Genomic DNA, 22774 nt, shown 5'->3' with positions numbered 1-22774 from the left:
GCCCCATAGTGGTGCTAGAAAGAGCCCTAAACCTTTCAGTATGGTGCCATTTTATTCTGCGAGTGGTCCAATTCCCCTAGGGACTTTTTCTTTTGTGGGGGAGAGGGTGGGCAATGCTGTTTGTTCCCCAGTTTTGCCGCTACCAGCATATAATACCAGCTTAGACTGTGAGTAGTGGTGCTGACAACATTTGGAGGGCTGGAGGCTGATTTATTTATTTCATATTTTTTACACACTGCAAAGGTCCATGTGTGCTGATGTTCATTGGTGTATCTGCGTGTTCCTGCAGGTCTGCATTTGCATGAACACACCCTTGTGTCTTTCAGGCTGCTTTTGCACACCCCTTCCTTTCCCATTCTGCCTAACTAGAAGTAATGAGGCACATGACACCCACTCTGCATTTGCGCATATATTTTGCGCATATATGGGCGTTGCCTTTGTGAGCATGCACAGTACAAGTTTGTACCATTTATGCTACACCGTGTAAATTCAACTCAGCATCATGTTCATTGTGATCATTCTAGAGCATCAGGAGTTAAGCTGGGTACATACTGGAGTGATGTCGGGCCGATATGTTGTTTTGTAACGACATATCGCCTACATCGCTCAATGTGTACGCAAGTTTGCACGCTCCCGCAGTCAATAGCGATGGTCGCCAGGTTTTGATGTGCTGCACATCAAACCTAGCGATATCGGTAGTGGTCAGTGTATTGTTAAAGAATGACGTAACAGTGATCATTAAGTCGTTCATTAAAGTCGTCCAGTGTGGATGCACAATCACTGTAGAAGGGCACTTATTCTGATGTCAGAACGAATGCCCGTCGCTCCAGTGTGTACCTATCTTAAATCCTGAAAATAATTACCACAATTTAGGCATTTCAATTGGTAAAACTGGGACTATCTAAATAATACCTCTTTTCCACCAAAACCCCGGATCCGACCTGGGTTTTCAGACATGGTTCCAACCCAGGTCAGACACCGTTTACACAGCACCATCGATCTGGGTTATTCTCAGGTCAGCCCGTTCACATTGAACCTGGGTCTGCCCTGCTAAACTTGTGAGGTCATAAAAAGTGGGAGGTGACTGCTCCACAACTACCAATCAGCTCATTTTAGGCATGACCCAGGTCGGATAACCAGGGTTGCGCTGTTTACACTGCACCGTTACCCAGGTCCATCCTGGGTCGGACCCTGGTAGCTACCCTGGGTTGGATTGCCGGGTTACTTGACCTGGGTTATTTTTCAGGGACCCTTTTACACTGAACTGTGACCTGGGTAGACCCAGCAAAAACCCAGGTTTTTGCTCTGGTGTAAAAGGGGTATACGTAGCTGGAAACAGAACAAAATGTACCTGGAATGCTACAGCTTATACCCCTTTCAGACTAGCATCAAAATCCCGGGATAGTGCAGCGTGAATGGGGCAGCAACTAGGGATTTTGCTTAGTCTGAAAGGGTCCTTAAAAAAAAACGGGGTCGAGCGACCTGGCATTTCAACCCAAGCGGATACAAGTCTACTTGGGTCACGGTGCAGTGTAAACGGGTATCCTGGGTCATCCGGCCCAGGACCCATTTACAGCATAGGTAGAGCCGGCACATAGAGATTATCTCATATCCAAGCTCCGGCACTTCACCGATGTGGATAACTCGGGAATAAGTTGCCTGTTTAAAATGGGTCTCAGCTGGGCCGCATCCGAGTTGAACCCGCGTTCAAAATCCCAGGTGCGATCTGGCATTTTGATCTAAAAGGAGTATTACATACAAGAAGTTACCTGAAAATAGTCCTGTGATTGTCTGTGGAACTCTGGAGAATCATGCTCTGCTACCACAATGAGCACGTGACAGGCTTCCGGGCTGCTCTTTATCTGTGTCACACATTGTATGGGGCTGTTCCTTAGGGCCACCTCCCTGTGAAATCATGCAAACATAACAGCCAATCAGACTCCTGCTTTTATTAGTGTTAAACTGATTTGCCAACACTAGCATACAGCAGACCATATTGGCGTAACATAAGGGGAATACAGGTGATTGTGCTATTCTATCAGAAACTGACTGAAAAGGGCATAGAATCTGGTCAGTACTTTCATACACCAAAGTGTGTCATTGCCCAAACAAACAGCATGGTAGATCTTAAATGTCCCTCTTGTTACATTTTCAAATTTGGAAAACCTGTATTTCTGTGTGTAAGCAAACTGGTAATTTGAGTTGAATTACCAAATCACAACATTGTTGACCCTATTTACCTGTAATTGATCAAACTTTAGCTTGCGATTAAAGGCCCCCATACACTAGGTAATGGATTGCCCGATCCTGCGTTTGGATTGGAAATGCCGACCGGCGCCATTGATGTTCCGCGATCCGTCGAAGGTTCGGTGAAATTTCACCGATTTGCAAATCATGATCATATTTTGATTGTCATCGGCAAATCAGTGAAATCCAAAATGTTGGACTTCACCGATCCTGCAACCCGGCATCTCTGCATCGTAGGGTCGTGGCGATCCGTCGCTGGTGTATGGGCCCCTTAACAAAACATCTAATTTATTTGCAAGAAGAAACACCCAGCACTTGTGAACCAATTATTCCAATTAAATGATTGATTTGTTCACCTGCAGCAATTCTGATTAAGGGATAACTTGCAAAACACAAACAAGAAGTAACAAAGTGGACAATGCACTAGTGAACATATAGACTGGGCCACACTATTATTTTAAAAAGTTTTAAGTAGTCACTTACACATGTAATATTCTCAATATACATAATAAAAAATATCCTTATACACTCAAGACGTGATTCTATTAGAGCTAAAATATTATATTGCAACAATATTGGTATAAATAACTACAAGTTCCTTAACTGAAACAAATATTTAGTTGTGATATTGTATCAATAGTAGCTGTTGTGGTAATGGATCCTTGAATTAGATAAACAGTGCTCTGACCATAGCAGCCACTTTTCTTAGCTTAATTCAAAAATGTCCAGCAGGCTGAATGTTGATGGCCGCCGTAGTGTAATAAAACGAGATATGTGCTGGTTCGGTTCCCAGAGAACCAAAAACAACCGAGTTGAACAGTATCCCAGTTCTGAATAACTTTGGGGTACTGAGTCGAACAGAGGGCCTGATTCAGAGCCGGACGCTCTGACAGAGCGCTCGCTCTGAATCAGGGCGTCTTTTTTTTTTTTATGGAGCGACCTCCTGGCCGCTCGCATTGCTGTGGGTTGCCACCCACAGCTAATGCGAGCGGCCAGGATGATGGTCGCGATGGTCAAGACTATCGCGACCATCAGGCTTGCGACGAGACCCTTGTGGTAGGGTCTCGTGGCCGCAAGCCCCAGAGAGTTTTCGGCTCAAACAGAGCCGAAAGCTCTCCCACTGACATCACTTGTGATGTCAGTGGGGCCACCCCCAAACGGTAGGCGTTCACATGGGAACGCCTCCATCTGGGCAGCCACCCCCCTGGCCCGCCCACCAAAGGGGGCGTGCTGTCACTCAACATCAACAGCACGCTTCCTTTGATGCGAGACCCGGAGTTACGGATTGCCCGTCGCTATCTGGGTCTCGCGCATGCGCATGATGGAGCCGGCTCCGTCGTGCGCATGTGCTCTGGGCCACCATCGACCCGGTTGCGAGTGCTCAGCGCTTGCGACCGGGTCTGAATCAGGCCCAGAGACCCAGTTCGTATCTCCATGCGTTTTGGAACTCGGATTTTAAAACCGAACCCGGGTTTTGAAAAAATACAGATCCAAAACCAAAACACGTGAGGCTGATTTAGCAAAACCAAAACACGAAGATGAATCCGGATCCAAAACCAAAATATGTGGGTCAACGCACATCTCTAACTAAAATGCAAATATAAACAATGGCCAAACCATAATATGTTATATGTCTCTTTAAGGAACCATTTTCTAAACATTTGTTGCCTGAAAAACAGTGGGCATTGTACAGCTTAGCTTCATGAGTGAAATTTCTTGAGTACTTTGGTCGCATTTCCTTCATCTATAAGGTCTGATTCTGAGTCATACGAGTCTGCCTCTTTTACCGTAGTCACATCTGCGACAATATGCTAATGCTGCTCACAAAGTCCTTCCCTGGTGTACATTTGTGCGTCGGAATGTGCAAGGACAGAGATGCTCATTTTGAGGGTCTCTAGACGCTCAAATACCCCTTGATGTGTCTTTAGATGCCACCATTAGTCGCACCATCGAAACTTTACCCAGCCTTATGCTAGGTGCCAGTGCCATAAGTATGGGTGTGCGAGCGGTGCTGCCACTTAACCAAAGCCCCTGCATCTGCCTGGAACTGTACCCAGCAGCCAGAGTCGCTGCTTCAGTGCAGAGCTGTAATCGCCATCATGCTCCCAGGGGCGTGGCCGGCACAGGGTGCAGAAAAGCCCTGTTAGGGCCATCCTAGGAGCAGTACCTTCAATGGGAATTATGAAGTGTCTTTGTATGCAACCACTTTCAGCGATACGCTCGTAACATTCCCATAAACCACAGTATCTCCGAGCATCTGATTGGCCCCCTGCCCAGGAATACATTTCTATTACATTTCAGTTATTGTGCATCTGAATCAGTACTGTGACTCTGGACCTCATTCAGAGTCGGTCGAAGCGTCCGCTCTGTCGTACGGGAAAAGGGGCCGTATATGCAAATGATTCCCTCGCAAGTTGCGTCCCTAAGTTCGGTTCGGTAGCTGGCCGACCAAGGGGAGGAAGCGGTCGGAAGACAAAAAAAACGCCCCCTTCTCGTACGCATTACACGTCATCTCCGGGCATATAAGGATTAATCGAGACCATCGGGAACCATCGGAACTGGTCGTAGAGCTTAAGGTTGACCATACCCTCTTTTAAGCTCTACGATCATGTCAGTGTAAAAACCTCCCATGTCACATGTGCCATGACGCTACTTTGTTAATTATGCACTCCCATAAACCGTATGCACTCCCACAAAACGCCGTTCGCATAATTAGGCACGCCTGCGTTCGGATCTCCACTCCCCCGTTTTCAAGCACCTTCCCCTGTTACCACCCACAAACGCCTCAATCTGTCACTCAAACTACCAACCTGGCTGTGTTCAAGGAGAGAGAAATTTCTGATCGTAGCGGCTAGTTTGCGCACGCGCATTGCGAACTTTACGCATGCGCAGTATAGCGAACATCGGTGGCGTACGACCGTGTGGCCGCTTCAACCGACTCTGAATGAGGTCCTCTGTGTGCATCCAAAGACGCAGCGTCTGTGTAAAAACATTCATCCCTGAATCAGGCCCAGAGACGTTGATGGCCACTGCAGACTGGCAGCTATAAGGACCTACTGTTTGCTATACTTTCGGACCCACATTTATCAATACCATATTTGATGAGTATATTTGACTCGTTTGAATTGATATCGGGATTTAAAATCAACTGCACAAAAACTGTAGCTTTGGCTTTTTTTCTGGAGGCTAAATTAGGCTGGGGAGACCAATTTCCTTTTAAATGGGCTACCGATGATTGCATCACATATCTGCGAATTAGGATACCACTACACCCCACTAAACTATATGATATAAATTTCTCTCCCCCTTTATCGCGGACCATATCGGATTTTGATAGGTGGTCACATCTTCCTTTATCTTACCTGGGCAGATGTCATCTGTACAAAATGATTTGTTTTCCTAGATTTCTCTATGTTTTACAAATGCTCCCGGTAATACCATCCAAATCACACCTAGTAATCTTAAACAGAGCTCTGACAAAATTTATATGGGCAGATAAATGCCCGAGGGTATCGTTGTTCAGGTTACAGCAAGGACAGGACCTGGGGGTATTAATCTGCCATGTCTCCATACCTATGCTTTGGCGGCGAACTATAGAGTAGCACTTGATTGGATAGGTGGCTCTGATGTTTATACGAAACGACATGTAGAACAGGCCTTTATCCCTGATTGTAACCTAATCTCCTTGTTGCACACCCCTCCACTATCTTTCCCAGCTTCAATTAAGGAAAACATCCTAATACAGTCCACATGTATGGCGTGGAGATTGACTAGGTCTAGCTTGCAGGTATCAAAATCTAACTCATTATTCTTACCACTGTGGGGTAACCCAAACTTTATTCCAAATGTAACCTCATCAATCTTTAAAGTATGGCATGCTGCAGGATTATGCTATGTATATCAGTTCCTAAACACGGATGATCTTTCACCTATTTCTTGCTCGCAGCTACAAGATAAATTCCCTCTTCTTCCAATACCACTATTTCCCTTCTTACAAGCCGTGAGTTATGCTCAAAAAGTATCACAAGGCTTGAAGTTAGATCTACTTTGCTCCCTAGACAGAATGTTATTATTTAAACCTAAAGACCCCCTCTCCACCTCATCCATTTATGCACATTCACGTTCTACTCTAAATTTAGAATCCGGTTCGACGGGATTACTAAAATGGAAAATAGATTTCCCGGACCTTTCTATGAAAACTATTCTAGAGGCCTATACAAAACTCAATAAAATTTTGTCCTCATCTTCCTACACCGAAATGCACCAGAAAATCCTACATAGAGCATACCTCACTCCAAAATTAAAATATATTATTGGAAATGCAGAAAATTCTAACTGTTACAAATGTGGTGCTCCAGAGGCAGATATTTTGCATTGCTTTTGGCATTGCCCCCAGGTTCAAGTGTTTTGGAAGTTCCTTCAGAACTATATCGTTAATTGTTTGAAGATTAGATTTGAATTAACTAAAGAATGGTTATTTTGGGGTATTTATTCTAACAGAAGTGGTGATGGTCTGACCGGGGGCAACCGCATCTTACTCATTAAACTGGCAGCAGCTGCTAAAAAAGTAATTTTATCACAATGGATCTCAACTGATACACTTCCCATACATTTATTCTACACCAAATTTTCCTTTTTATTTTTTATGGATTGGACAGAAGCTTCTTTACATAAAGAAAAACAGACGAAAACCTTTTTTTGAAACATGGCTCCCCTATGTTCATACAGTTTCAGATGTATTAAAAGAAGCATTAAGAAAATGTTTTGGTTTAACGGAATGGTATCAATCGGAAATCCTAAGTTCAGGAATACCTTTTTAATTGATGCGGTTGGCCCTTTTGACCAAATTTCTTATATGGGATTTATATATGTGTTTTACATCCCTTTTCTGATATATATTTTATTTACATTTGTTTGTATGTTATTGGATATTTTATATCAAATATCTGTACCTGCCATTGTATTTTGTTCTTTTTTGGCAATCTGTCAATAAAAATTGTTTGAAGAATAAGGACCTACTGTAGGTTTCGATATGTGTAGCCAATTGCATGTTTGTAAAATTGATTGGCATGTTAGATAGCCCATAGTGGTTGCCCCGGCTGTTTAGGTGATTGACAGCTATAAGGGCCTCTCGTGGGTCTCGGTGCGTGTAGCCAGTCACATTGCTATATTATGTATTGACGTGTTTAGTAGACCTATGTGCAGTGTCCAGCAGTGTAGTTAGTTACCAAGTCATTAATAGGTGTGTGTCATGGTATCATTAATTGACAAATATAAGCCTGTTATGTGTCTCCGGAGGCGTGGTTAGCGATGCTATCACTGCTGATAATTTGGTCTGTAAGATATACAATCTGTCGGCATATAAAATCGTCTAAAATGACTTTAGACAAGCATATTGAGTAATTAAGATGTTCATGGCCACAGGTATTAGACATAGAGCTTTTAAAAAAACGCAACATTTATTCTATGAATAAGTAATATATTCACTTTGTGTCAGTACTGCAAAAAAGTAAAATGAGTGATAATCATGTTGTACAAGGGTTGAAAATGGCCTCAGCAGGGAATGGATTAGTGGCACAGGACAATAACTCTCACTGAGATAGTAATAACTCTCACAGTTTAGTGTAAAGTGTGTCTGAGAGCAGCCAGACTTACTGTGACATCTTTATGGCATCATTGACATATGTATGTGTGATAGGAAGTAGGTCATACACTCCACTGACCAATATTGCTCCTGCAAAGAAGAGAGAGAGAGAAACAGGAGCATAACCAAAGCCTAATTCTAGACCTCATATTCTGAAGCTGTGGAATGTGTACCCCAAGGGGACAATATAGTTCCCAGGGGTGCTTCACTTTATTACATGCAAGATTACATTTATTAGTTAATAATTAAACATATATCAAACTAGTAAGAATGGGTAATCTTCAAACATTAACAATGCATAAGTGGTTAATAAGGTTAATGTTAGATCACTAACTGTTCCTATAAGCACTGACCTTTAATGTTTGGCGTCACCCCATATTCTGACCAGTCAGTGCAGAGGGTCATGGCTGCAAGATGAGCTCCAGCAGAATGACCACATAGATAAACCTCACTGTAGAGAGCAATGTATCACATTGACACATTAGAACACAGAAGGCATTTTATTTATTTGCAATACACATAGGGGTCTAGCCATCAACACTTCATACATCAGGCTCTGAAAATAGGATATTTTCGGAGATTGACTGCGGGAACTTCGTTATCAGACCACAGCTCCTTCCTATGGGACGGAGTCACGGGTCACGCATGCACAGTAGCACTGCCAAGTCAGACTCTGCAGTTCTAATTGTCAACGCTAGTAAAGTAGCAGTGATAGGGATTGTGGAGACACCTGATCTTCGGATCAGCTATCTCTGCAATGGAGTAATGGGGAATTGCCCCAGAAATCTTGAATCCACCACTGATGATCGTAGGAAGTTGGTTAATTAATTATTGGGGACCGCCCGGCCCCTTATATTTAATATTATGAATGGACCCCACAATAACATACCTACAATTTTTTGTGTGAGATATACTTAAAATTGGGTGGCACAAAACAGCTCTTATATACTTACTCTGCAATTGTTATTGTGTATATATAGTGCTCACGTCTTCCTCATTGCTGTACATAGGCATCAGAAACGGGAGGACAAGTCCGCGGCGGCGCAGATGGTCAGGGGCTGAGCTGTTTAGCAATAGGCTGCACAGCACGGAGGAGGAGGTGTAATGTGCGGTCTTTAAGTTAAAAGACAGTACATTATACCTCCTCCTCCGTGCCGTGCTATAAAGCACAGCCCCCGACAGCCTACGCGCCCAGCAACAGGTATGTTAGAGGGAGGGGGTAGGAGGCGTCGGAATGATTATATGTCCCCCCCCCGCCCCAAATAAAATCGTTTTGACGCCCCTGGTGCTGCACATACAGTGCAGTATGACAATGATTTGATTTTAGCATTTACACAACATAAGAACCCTGCTCAAACAGCATATATTAAACTCAAAAAGAAAAAGGATAGAAACTTGTAATTTGGCAAAGTGTGTATATAAACATGTAAAAAGATCTAACAAATCAGGTGGTGTGAAGCAGGTTATGGGCTTGTCTAATGAGAACAATTCTCAGGCAACATTTGAAAGACTCCCACACTACAGATGAAATAATGATGCATAAAGTACAGATCTATCATTCGCAAGCTCCATGGTTCATTGGTTGCCTACCAATATGCCTGGAATGGGATGTAGTCGCCATCCCAGCATGCGGGATGCTGACGGTCTGAATACCGGTGCTGAAATCCCAACACGTCGGGATCCCGGCACCAGTATCCCGACCGGCGGCATCCCAAAAGTAAGTATTGGGGTGTTAAGGGGAGGTTAGGATTAGGTAGCGGGGTTAGGGTTAGGCATTAGGGAGCGGCTTAGGCAACGGGGGTGGGGGGTGTTAGGTTTAGGCACTAGGGGCGTAGGTTAGGTTTAGGCACTGGGGAGGGGGTGTGAGGTTTAGGGTACGGGGAGGTTAGGCTTAGGCACTAGGGGGGAGGTTAGGGTTTAGGAAAATACTTACGTTCGTTCCTATGGGTGTCAGGATTCTGGCTGTCGGGATGCTGCTCCTGGTATTCTGACTAGCGGCATCCCGACAATTGCACCATTGTGCTGCCCAATGTTTGGTTAGACCTTCAGAGTCCGGCAGGGACGTGCAATGAGCAGTGACGTGCAATGAGGGGTCAATTGCTGGCAAGGCACACATGGAGTTGGGGCTGAGTGCTGGGAGCCTGTCTCAATGCCCTACTCACTGTAACTCTCCTTTCACTATACTAAGCTTCATTGTCTATTGATTCTTTACCTGCATCACTGTGTCTTTTCTTGCTGCTGCTGATTGAGTTCCGACCTCTAGACCCTGCAGTGCACTTCCTGGTCGCATGACACATCCAAGGTGCCCAACATTGCTGAAGGCACCCAAACTCAGAGGCATGCCTCAATTAGCTATCTTTCTGTTTAGCTTACTGCCTGTGGTGTGGCCCTGCCCCCACCTATGCAAGCAGTGTCTGACAATACAGAAGCTAGGCTGAGCTGTTGCTGCCTCATCTCTCATCTGCCTACAGTCCCAGGAAGCTCCACAAAGCTGGTGAGTTAACTATAAAAATTATTACAATAAAGAAAGATGTTTATACGTTATAAATAAATTCTTTGTATTATTGTAATAATTTTTATATCAAATCTCAGGAGTATGACAGGGGAGGCTAGGCCTCCCCTGCCTACCTTGACTGCATGTCCCTAGAGTCCGGGTCCTCTGCATACTTAGCGGTACTCTGGGTATCCACTAGACGATAAAGTTGAACGATAATGATAAAATCGTTCGATAATCGTTTAAACATCGTTTGCAAATCGTGCAGTAATTATTTCTAACGATGTACGATGCGCGCTCCTGCTGGTCGTTTGATCGTCTCCTCCATTGACTGAACATGCAGGTCAATTTCACTTGATTGCTTACAAATCGTTTACACATCGTTTACACATCGTTCACGCTGAACGATCAAACGATGAACCACTGTCTGCCCACTATAGCTGAAAGCTCTCAATCACAGATTAAAACAACATAGTTTATTGTTAGATCTTTTGCAAATCGTTTGCAAATCTTTTGCAAATTGTTCAGAGTGGAAGATCATATTTCAAAGGAAACTTCAAGGGAAAATCGTTAAGAGGTTGGACAGGGATAAAATCGTCTAGTGGATGCCCCCCATTATTACACTTTACTATTATTATTTATTGATCAAGTCTGTAATTGTCACGCTGAATGACAATGATATTGTTGATATACTCTTCTATTCCTTCTTTTATCATGTATCCCCTCCCAGATGTCTTTGTTTGAAACAGACATCATCAAGAAGTGTTTTAAAACAAAATAAAAAGGATGTTACTGTACAAAAAAGAAACAAAAAAGTGGAAGAGTTTTTTTTGGTGCTTAAACTGGTTAGTACACACCTTGTCCTCCTACTTTACATTTACTGTTGGTTTCCAATCACAATTTTTTCATCATTACATTTTTATTGAATATATGCAAAACCATATTATAGGGGAACAGAAAAAAGAATAGGGGAAAACAAAAACATAAAATTGGGGAATAAGGGAGACAGGTCATCCACAGGCATTAGTAAACAAATAATCCAAAAATAACAAAATATATTGATAAATCGTCTGAATCTGCCATCGGACTTTCATTTGAATTAATAGTCAGGATGGGGGTCTGAGGAGTAACGTGCAGGGGGGCACACTTACCATCTGTAACATATATATGCCATGGAGGCCACTTCATAATAGGAGAAGAAGGGGCTGTAGAATAAGAACCTCTTTAGTCTCCATTTCAAAATGGAATTGAGTCTTAGAAATAACTTTTGCAAATGGCGGAAGGCAAGGGGATTTCCAATGTTGGGCTGTGGTGGCCCTAGCCAATACTAGAATGTGGCCAAGGACATAGCGGGCAGATTTAGGAACAGTGGAAGAATACCAATGTAGGAGGGCTAAGGAGGGGTCTGGGGTCAAAGTAAGATATAATATTGGTTTCCAATTACATCTTAAGCCGTCAACCATGCGCCTTTATTTAGCCATGGAACTCTTTGGTGACTTGCACTATTATGATCTACAGCAGTGGCGTCCCTACCTCATCTGACACCCGGTGCGGGGAGTAGTGATGGCTGGGTTCGCAGCGGGGAGAAGGGGGCGTGGCCTCACAGGAGGGACGTGCCCTTATGGTCCAAGCTCCGTTTTTTGTCACACGGGGGTGCTGGAGGTGGGAGCTGCCCCGGAGACCAGCCTATCTGAAGTGCTGGCTCTCTCACTGTGTCAGGAGCTGAGTGCTGCATGTAAATCTACAGTGCAGCACCCTGCTCCTGTCACCGAGGGGGAGTCTGCACCTTGGTGCCACCCAGGGCCAGCGCTTCCATTAGGCAGCTGCCTTGGGGCACCGGGACCTGAGGGGCGGCAAGCTGAGACTTCCTGGGCCACTGGCATTGAAAGAGGGTACTTGTTGGGGGAGATCCGGCGGAGCCGCGAGTAAAGGGGAACAACAATGGAATCAAAGTGGCGGGTGCGGGAAGCAGCAGAAATGGAAGTGTACAGCGGTGCTGAGCACTGACAGCCGCAGCCTTCACTGCTTCCTCAGGAAGGACTACGCTCGCTGCCTGCTGATGGACTGCCACCCCTACCTGCCGTCCAGAGCCTTTGTAGCTTCATCAAAGTCCCCCTGCACTTTTTGCTGCTGCGCTGGTCGCAAGGGGGAGCTGCTCCCCTGCACTTTGTCGTTCTGGAAGAGGAGGCCCGCAGTCGGCTGAGAGACAACCAACGGCTGAGAGACAACCAAGTGTCCGGGTGAGGTGACAGAAACTTGAGGAGAGCCCAAATCGTAATCAACACCCTTACGAGCCTGCTTGGGAGCACCTGCATCTGCTTCCTCTGGGGTGAAAGTGAGTACTGACTCCACCCAGGTATATATATGGAGGGAGAGAGAGAGATCCTGCTGTATCCCACCCGACACTACCTGGGGGTACACTACAATACGGGGTACTTGCAAATGGAGCACATAGTGGTTTTTTACATATTTTTTTTCTGGGCCATATTTTAATTTGACAGCAGCAGCTGTAGAACTTCTAAGAAGCCACCTCCACATTTTCACCTGAGGGGCTGTAAAGTGAGTATAGTGGGAGGGGGGAGTGGGGGGCAGTAGGCAAAAGTTTTGCCTAGGGTGCAGAGAAACCTTGCCAAGAGGGGGGGAGCGGGTACAATTTACCCAGGCCCGGGCTTCCAGAGGGGCCCGGCGGGGGCACGGGCCAAGCGCCACCCCACCTCCCTTCCTCCCTCGCAGCAGCCCAGCACACACTGGGATGCAGTGGTAGATTGCTGTGGCTGCTAAGCAGCAGCCACAGCAATCTAGTATGCCTGATGGGGGGAGCGATCACACTGATCATGCTCCCCCTGGCTTTGCGTCGGGCTGAGGGTCTCACAGCGCCCCCTCCCAGGCACGTGGCGCTGCAAAAGTATGTTTTTTGTATTTTTTTTTTCAAGATGGCGTGATCACGCCTCCCGCAATAGGCCACGCCCCCTCTTTACCGGGGCACTCTCTACGCACCTGGGTGTCACACCTCACGCGGGTGACACCCGGGTGCGGCGCGCACCCCCATTGTGACGCCACTGATCTACAGTACAGGATACATAATCCTCAGTATATCAGTACTTTAGTAAAACCTGGGCCCACTACCAATATAGACAAGCAGAATCAATTGACTTATAGAATATGACCACTTCTTTTCAAATCAAAATTAATTTCTTCACAAAGCTGTTTCTTCCAAAAGGCATTTTCATACAGCTTTCAACATATTGCAAACAATTGACGAACACAGAAAAACAAGTTAGCACACAGCCAGCCCTAGTGTGACCCACTTCCCTTTGTATACCACACAAAAACGGATGTGGAGAAGGCATGTTGTTCACCAGATATCGCTTTATTGAGAACAGGTACAGTAGCACTATATTAATGTTATTGTAGGACGCTGCAATTATATTCTTTTTTGTAGGCCTACAGAAAGACAATTGTTTGCGCTGGATTCACGAGCAGGGAGAAATATATGTACGAGAAATTATTGTAATTTTGGGTAGAGATGTGGCCTATAATGTGTCTGGAACACCTGGCTTCCTACCATGGACAAAGCCAGGGATACAGAGATATCTTGCATAAAGCTGATTCAAGCATACAGCTCTTGTGTAGGGTTTGGAGATATTATATAATCTGTCACAATAAAAGGAAATGGTAGAACAAGGCTATGAAGGCACAGGAAATGAAACCAGAAACAATAATGTAGGTTCCATCTGTAACAATTCAGGCTTAAAAAAGATCATTTTCACTAGCAGAACGCTTTCTGGTTCAGAGTTCTAGATTTTATAAACAGTTCAAATCTATCATAGACATTTTTAGGGCTTCATGACTATGGCCCTATATAAGGTCATGACACCAAAAATTTGGACTTACGTGATCTGTGGACACTGTGCAACAGCCATGGCAATGCTGCGTCTCACCTGCGACACAATGAGGTCCATATTACCTAAAAAGAATGAGATACCATTACTCTAATTACCCAGTTTTGTACCTTTTCTCTATTCGGCGCTGCAGAACTTTATGGCGCCTCACAAATAAAGGCTAATAATAGTAATAGCCAGCTTGTCTAATTATTTATTGACCAGGGTTATTTCACAGCTCAACCCCTCCAAAGCCACAACATTTTACATTATCGCTATATCTTAGTTAAGCAGGGAATGCTTTCAACAATAACTCATTTGTATATCATTGTGATGTTCAAACTTTTTATAAAGAAAACCATTTTGTCTATCAAAATAAATATCTTTGAGATTTATTGACCACTAAATATAAAATTATTTTCTACATCAGGGTCCATAGGGTATCCACAGGATACCTTGGGGTATAGGTGATGACGTCAGGCATCGGGCACCATAGAGTTAAGTTTTCAGCCTCCCAGGATGCACTAGGGTCCCCCTCCTATACCCCGCCCCCGAGCCAAGGCATCTCAGTTTCGTTGGTGCCCGGCTCGGAGTCAGAGCACCTGTTTAGAAGTTTCTTCAAGGCAGCTGTGGCTGCCCATCTGGGAGTACAGCATGGACAGTCACTGCTGACGTCCATGCCGTCTCCCCTACACCCCGCCGGTACCAGAACACCGGTACTGATCTGGGGATGCTGGTAAGTATCTGGGGTCACGGCTAGCAGTGACCCCAGATGCTTCAGACCATGGCCGGAATCAAGGGGAGCAGGTAAGCAGCGGGGGTCCCATGGTAGGTCCCTGCTGAGCACATGGTCCACAGTCCCCAGGCAGGGGGCTCCCTGGGGACTGGTTGCAGCGTGGAGCCAGGTACTAACCTGCGCTTCCACTACCCCCCTGGGACAGCGGGCCACAGCTGAGCGGCAAACGCTGCGGCGTCCTAGGGGTTAATTGCATGCCAGGGGAGCACGCCTTCCCTGTATACAGCCGGCGCCTCCCCCGCTGCACACAGCCCTCTCTGCGCTGCCGATTGGCCTTGTGGCAGCGCTCCTCCCCCAGGCCGGCCTCCTCTCTGCTCCTCGGTGGCCATCTTTGTATGGTGAACGCCAGAGCCGTAACTAGACTTTTTGGTGCCCTGTGCCAGAAAGATCATTGGTGCCCCCCTCAATTTTCAAAGGGACATAATGCACCCAAAAATGGGCCATGGCTTCATGGGGAAGGGCCAAGGAACAGATAGGAGAGGTCAGGAGATGCTGGGGATGAAATAAGAGGAAGCTACAACCAAGAATGATAATAAACAGAAATTTGACAGGCCCAAACAGCGCCCCCTGACCTGTGGTGCCCTGTGTGGTGGCACCGGCCGCACTACCCTAGCTACGGCCCTGGTGAACGCTACTGGAGCTGCTGATCGGTGGCATCGCGGTCTGGGTCCCCCGGCATACCTCTCCTCCGTTGACTACAGGTCTGTGTATGCAGCGCTGTGTCCTACCAGACTCTGTGTAGTTGAGAAACAGTGCTGATAGTGCAGGGATTGATTTCTTCTGCATTGTATGTGACTTCTGCTAGCGTCTGCTGCCTGTACTTTCGCTTACTACTGTCAGCCATTTTACTGTCCCTGCTCTTACTCTGCTAAAGCCCTTGCGGTGTGGTGCTTGCAGGGTGGTTCTCCCACTACACTAACGCGTATCAGTGAGAGGGGTCACATACTTACCATCATGTCTGAGAGTGAATCTCCTCTCCAGCTTATGTGTACTAAGTGCAATGTACCAATAGCGGAGGGTGAGGGTAACGCGGAGGGGCTATGTCGGCAGTGTTATTTATTGGCGCGGCCAATTACTGTCACGGCTCCAGTACAGGAACCTCCTTGAGCTTGTTTCGCTAAGGCGCTTACAACCCTAGTGGGCCAGTTAGCTCCGCCACCTGCGTTTTCCCAGATGGGATTGTCCCAGCAGTCAGCGGTGTCGTCACCCAAGCAGGGGTTCCCGAGACAACTGATGGTACCCCACAGTCTCCCTATTTCCCCTCACCAGGTTTCCCAGGAGCCTGCGTGGGTTAATTCACTGACAAATTCTGTACAACAGGAAGTGTTACAAGGGGAGTCTGTGTTGCGGCCGCATAAGCGGCCTGTGGCGTCTCTGTCTGCTCCTTATGAGGATGACGACGTGACATCCGATGATGGGGAGATTCTGGATCTATCTGACCAAGAACCTCTCCGTACTAAAGAGTCGGACGCTAAGTCAAAAGTTTATATTCCTGGCCTTATACGGGCAGTCCGCACGGCTTTAGTCATTGAGGACTGCCCGTATAAGGCCATTCCGGTGTCCAAGTCCAAATATGCCTTTTTCAAGGATATTAAGGGTGACGCCACAGTGTTTCCTCTTTTGGGTCAGTTAGTAGACCATTTAGAGGAGGCGTGGAAACATCCCGGAAAACGGTATCAGCCTCAGCGGCGCTTTGTCCTCCTTGAAGGATGCTACGGATCGCAAGGTGGAAATCTGCCTAAAGTCCATTTATTCCCTTGCGGGGGGGGGCGTCCAGACCGGCTATGGTCGTGTGTTGGGTAGCCAGAGCTATGGAGCGCTGGGCTGATAGTTTAGAGGTGTCTTTGGACTCTGACTGTTCGGCTGAACAGGCCGAGTTGGTGGGCAATCTCCGGGATTCGGCCACTTACATCAATGAAGCGACATTAGATATCAGTATCCTCACCTCTAGGATTTCTTCTGCAGCTATTGCGGCTCGTCGCACCTTATGGTTGCGATCTTGGAAAGCGGACGCTGATTCCAAAAAGGGCTTAGAAGCTTTGCCTTGTCCTATTTGGTCAAGGCAAAGCTATGAAGCTATGCCTTGTCCGGATTCAATTTGGTCCGGATCTGAACAAAATTGTAGCTACGCTGGCAGCAGCCAAATCGGCATGCCTCCCGTCTGCTGCGGTCCCTTCAAGTTCTGGTACGTCGTCCTTTCGGCCTTACAGGGCCCAGGGTAGGCCTAAAGCACAGTCTTTTCCCCGTCAGGCTGGGCCCAAGATATCGGCCAAGCCCAGGAAACAGGCCTGGAGTACCAGACGTCCGGCCCCTAAGTCAGATGACAAACCTGCGGCCTGACGGTCCGGGCCTCCCTTTGGGGGATCCCAAAGTGGGAGGTCGCCTGCTTCTGTTCGCCCAGTGTTGGTCGATGACCACGACAGACAGTTGGGTTCACGAGGTGGTTTCTCACGGGTATGCCCTCTCCTTTCGGCACAGGCCTCCATCCCGGTTCTTCACCACAGGCCTTCCATTAGACCAGAACAAAGCCTTGGAATTGCAGAAGGTTTTGCACACTATGCTCCAGGCTGGAGTTATAGTGCCTGTTCCATTCTCCCAGAGGGGCCAGGGTTTCTATTCCAATCTCTTTTTGGTGCAGAAACCCAATGGCTCGTACCGTCCTATACTCAACCTCAAGGCCCTCAACAACTCCTTGAGGGTGCCTCGGTTTCAGATGGAGACCCTACGGTCCATCATTCTGGCACTGGAACCTGGGGATTACATGGTGTCATTGGACATACAGGACACTTACCTGCATGTCCCTATTCTTTTGCGCCATCAGCAGTTCCTCAGGTTTGCAATCCGCAACGATCACTTCCAGTTCCGGGCGTTACCTTTTGGCCTGGCGACAGCACCACGAGTGTTCACCAAGGTCATGGCGGCTTACCTGCGGATGCAGGGAGTCCGCATGTTGCCGTATCTGGACGACCTTCTGTTGGTGGCAGGATCTCCAGAGCTCCTTCGCCATTTGGACCTGACGATTGCAGTACTGCAACGTCACGGCTGGTTGATATACTGGCGAAAGTCCACCCTGATCCCGTCTCAGAGGATTCTGCGCCTCGGAGCCTTGTTGGACTCCAGACAGCAGCGGATCTTTGTGATGGGCGAAAAGATCTCTGCCTTGCAGTTGAGGGTGCGCAGTTGTCTACAGTGTCGCCGAGTGTCTCTGCATTCGGCGATGAGATTCCTGGGCTCCATGGTGTCAGTATTCGACATGGTGGAATATGCCCAGTTTCACTCCAGACCTCTGCAGCAATTGATCCTGTCCAAATGGAATGGACTACCTCAGAGTCTAAAGTCCCAGACAATGGTGCTCACTCCGAAGGTTCGCCTGTCTCTAGCCTGGTGGTTGCAGACGACCCACCTCAACAAGGGTCGCCCATTTTGGGTGGCGAACTGGGTCCTGTTAACAACGGACGCCAGTCATCGGGACTGGGGAGCTGTCACGGGTCCACACTTGTTCCAGGGCAGGTGGACTCAGGGAGAAAAGGAGCTTCCAATAAACATCTTGGAACTCCGCGCGGTTAACAATGCTCTCCAGCAGGCACATCGGGTTCTCCGAGGTCACCCCGTGCAGGTCCAGTTGGACAACGCCACCACCGTAGCCTACATAAATCGACAAGGAGGAACCCGAAGTCGGGCGGCACTCGCAGAGGTGTCCCACATTCGGCAGAGTAGTCTTTGCACCAGAACGTTTTTCAACTTCTGGTGGACAGGTGGGGTCTTCCAGAGATAGACCTCATGGCGTCACGGCACAACAACAAGTTGCCGGTGTACGGGTCTCGAACAAGAGACGAAAAGGCGTCTCTGGTGGATGCTCTGTCCGTCCAGTGGACGTTCCGGTTTGCTTATCTCTTTCCTCCGTTTTCCCTTCTTCCGCGGGTAATCCGGAAATTCAAACAGGAAGGGGGTACACTCCTGTTGATAGCTCCCGAGTGGCCCAGACGGCACTGGTTCTCGGACCTTCAGAGTCTGTCCGTGGACATTCCTCTGCGGTTGCCGCTACGACCGGACCTGCTATCACAGGGTCCTTGTCTTCACCCGGACCTGGCTCGGCTGTCTTTGACAGCATGGCTGTTGAGACGGCCATGTTAAGGTCCAGGGGTTTTTCCAGCTCTGTGGTGCAAACCATGCTAAGAGCTCGGAAGCCTTCCTCTGCAAGGATATACCATCGTGTGTGGCATACGTTCTTCCAGTGGTGTCGACCGAGAGGTTATGCCCCTCGGGAGTTCCGTCTGTCTAGACTGTTGGCTTTCCTACAGGCGGGGCTAGACCATGGGATTCGCCTTGCTTCCCTGAAAGTGCAGGTGTCTGCCCTGTCAGTCTGGTTCCATCGTAGGATTGCTGCGCTCCCTGATGTGCGCACCTTTATGCAGGGTGTTCTTCGCATTCAGCCACCTTTTGTTCCACCGGTGGCTCCTTGAGATTTGGCTGTGGTTCTGAGAGCTCTCCAGGGACCGCTGTTTGACCACTGGGCTCAGTGGACCTCAAATGGTTTACAGCTAAAATAATATTCCTTCTGGCCATTGCTTCGGCCAGGCATGTTTCTGACTTAGGGGCTCTCTCCTGTAGACCCCCTTTTCTGATTTTTCATAGGAAAAGGGCGGTGCTGCGCACTCGTCCTGGATTCCTTCCGAAAGTTGTTCCACATCAACGAAGAAATCGTTGTGCCGACTTTTAACTCACCTGATCTTTCTGTGGGTGAGGCCACTTTGGATGTTGTGCGGGCCTTAAGGATTTATGTTGACCGCAGTTCTTCTTTTAGGAAGTCGGGCGCCTTGTTTGTCCTCTATGGCTTCCGTAAGAAGGGTTGGCCTGCTTCAAAGCAAACTTTGGCAGGTTGGATTCGTATGGCTATTTCAGAAGCTTATCTTCATGAAGACCTTCTGGTTCCTTCCTCTGTGAGGGCACATTCCACTAGGTCTGTGGGTCCTTCGTGGGTGGTTCGATGTGGTGCATCTGCAGTCCAGAGCTGCAAGGCTGCCACGTGGTCCTCTGTCCATACCTTTGTGAGGTATTACGCATTTGACACCTTTGTCTCTTAGGATGCTTCCTTCGGGCGGTGGATTCTCCTTTCAGCACAGGAGCGTCCCCACCCTTAAAGGATACTGCTTTGGGACATCCCAAAGGTATCCTGTGGATACCCTATGGACCCTGATGTAGAAAATATGAGATATGGTAAGAACTTACCTTTGTTATCTCTATTTCTACGAAGTCCATAGGGTTCCACAGGACTCCAGCCCTGTCGCACCTGTGCTGCAGATGGGCTTTACTCTGGTCACCGTTTTTTTTACGTCTCCCTCTGGTGAGAATGTGATTCTTGTGTGTGTCCAGATCTTTCTTCTCTCTCTTCCTTCTCCTCCTCCGGCCTATGGCTTGGTACGTAACTTGCCTTGGCTTGGGGGCTGGGTATAGGAGGGGGACCCTAGTGCATCCTGGGAGGCTAAAAACTTAACTCTATGGTGCCCGATGCCTGACGTCATCACCTATACCCCAAGGTATCCTGTGGAACCCTAGAACCCTATGGACATCATAGAAATAGAGATAACAAAGGTAAGTTCTTACCATATCTCATATTATTTATTCCAAACCTCTCTTTAAGCTGCATACACACGGTACGATCTGTACCACCAACGACATGAAAGATATCTTTGAAAGATATCTTTCAGTGAGTCATCCTGCCACATCTCTCAACATGCAAAGTTGACATTATCGTCCAGATTGGCCTGCATGTATGGATGATCATAGATATCGTTATCGTTCATGCGGGAACGCGCATCGTTGGTCGTTCACTGAATAAAAATGAATGATATGACCGAAATATCATTGAATGATATCGTTATCGTTCATATCGTAACGATATATCTGTCCGTGTGACCTTTAGTCTATCAGACCCAGGGATGATAAATGTTTTAAAATATATTTTTTATGTTTGTTTGTTTATTTTTACAGCAGTGGCAGATTCACTAAAGCCCTTAGCTGTAGTGAAAGGCGGTATGTGCATGTGCTTCAAATATGGTGTCCAGCACCTAGTAAATATATAAATAATGAGCTTTTCATCCGCATGGGATACTGTGCAGAGTGTCTTCATATTCTCTTCTATGTAGATGTCTGGAGTGGCATTTGCATCTGAGCCAAGATTCTGCAGGGTTGGTATAGAGGAAGAGGAGTCGGTATGTGCAGGCCACTGTAGGAAGTCAGGGTGGGCAGAATAATACAGAGAAGATATTTATAACTTATAAACATATTCTTTTTTTATTGCTTTGTGGAATTCCCTGGGACTTCAGGGACACAAGAGATGAGGCAGCAACAGCTAAGCCTCGCTTCTGTACAGCCAGACACTGCTTGCAGAGCTGGGGGCGGGGCCACACCACAGGCAGTGAGCTGCACAGAAAGAGCTAATAGAGGCATGCCTCTGAGTATGGAGGGTGTACCTTGAGCACTGATGGACACCTTTGATGTGTAATTTGACCAGGAAATGCACGATTTAGAGATTGGAGCTCAAGTCAGCAGCAGCAAGAGAAGATAAAATGATGCAGGTAGGAGAATCAATGGACACTGAAGCTTTGTGTAGTGAGGGGAGTGTCACAGTGAGTAGGGGGTGAGATAGGCTCCCAGCACTCAGACAGAACATCAAGGTACTCTGCTCAGTGCGCCACAGTGATGAAAATATTTACTAGATTCTACAGCAGCCGGTTTTCACCGCTTGGCAGAAAGGCATGAATTTCATATGTTGTAATGCCATTTCTGTGCTGGGCCCTGGATAAAGTGCATCACGTTGCTTTTTATTAGCCTTAGCATTCTCTATACAAGTGCTTACAAGAAAACACATTTCCTTTTTAGATGATATAGCTGGCATTTCATATTTAGCATACATTAAAATGAGACAAAATGGGGCTAATGCAGAGTTGAATGCACATCAGCCATAATGGCTCCTGCATTGCATGCATGGAACCAAATGCGTCTTCTCACCTGTATGCAAAATTGTTTCCATCTCTGATCCTGGGCTGCCCTCATCCCTGTGCTTAGTTTCCTAGCCGCCATCATTGCCACCATGGCACACTTTCACCAGATATGTCTGAGAGCAGGCGCATTTACCCTTCCTAATAACTCTACATGCATAACAAAATTGAAGCTGCTTACATCAATTTGGCAATACTCAGGTGCATGAAAGGGAGGGGTCATACTAAACAAACAAAAAACAAAACAAAACAGAAAGAGGGGTGTCTCGCAGATGTCAGCACAATAAATTGTACCTGCAACAATAATTGAAATCTGCATGGTAATATAAATTCAGAGATATTTGTAGCATGCATTTGCAAATACATGGTAAGCCACCAGGCCAACATCACGGCTTCTCTGATACTGGTGGTCCCTGCACTGCATGATAACAGTGCCCACTGTGGTCCATGTAATTGTGTATTGTAAGGCCTCATGGTAACACTCATGTGACACTTTCCTCTCTATTTATTTAATAACTCGGCATAGCCTGCATATCCTCACTGGACTTTGCTTACATGAGAACACCCTGTAACAGCCCAGTTATGCCTCTTCGGTCACAAATGGAGATATACCTGTAATGCATACAACTGTACGTTGCCCGTTCTTGGTTCTGCAGTATAAGCAGTGCAAAAACATTCATTATGCGCTCCGTAAATTGGGATATGTTCAAC

The 22774-nt window shown here is 46.8% G+C and overlaps 1 protein-coding gene across 1 annotated transcript in view; it reads right to left on the bottom strand.

The window, feature by feature from the left end:
- Window positions 1-22774, bottom strand: part of AFMID (arylformamidase) — a 69199-nt gene that overhangs the window by 20664 nt on the left and 25761 nt on the right. Inside the window, exons 6-9 of the mRNA XM_088473350.1 lie at window positions 14280-14352; window positions 8245-8342; window positions 7903-7981; window positions 1770-1905 (exon numbers count right to left, since the gene is read on the bottom strand). Coding sequence (XP_088329476.1) covers window positions 1770-1905; window positions 7903-7981; window positions 8245-8342; window positions 14280-14352 — 386 coding nt within the window. The remainder of the gene's footprint in view (window positions 1-1769; window positions 1906-7902; window positions 7982-8244; window positions 8343-14279; window positions 14353-22774) is intronic.

Source organism: Taudactylus pleione, unplaced genomic scaffold (assembly GCF_031769625.1).
Source record: "Taudactylus pleione unplaced genomic scaffold, aTauple2 ptg000016l, whole genome shotgun sequence".
Lineage (NCBI taxonomy): Eukaryota > Metazoa > Chordata > Amphibia > Anura > Myobatrachidae > Taudactylus > Taudactylus pleione.
This window is presented reverse-complemented; position numbering and strand designations above follow the sequence as displayed.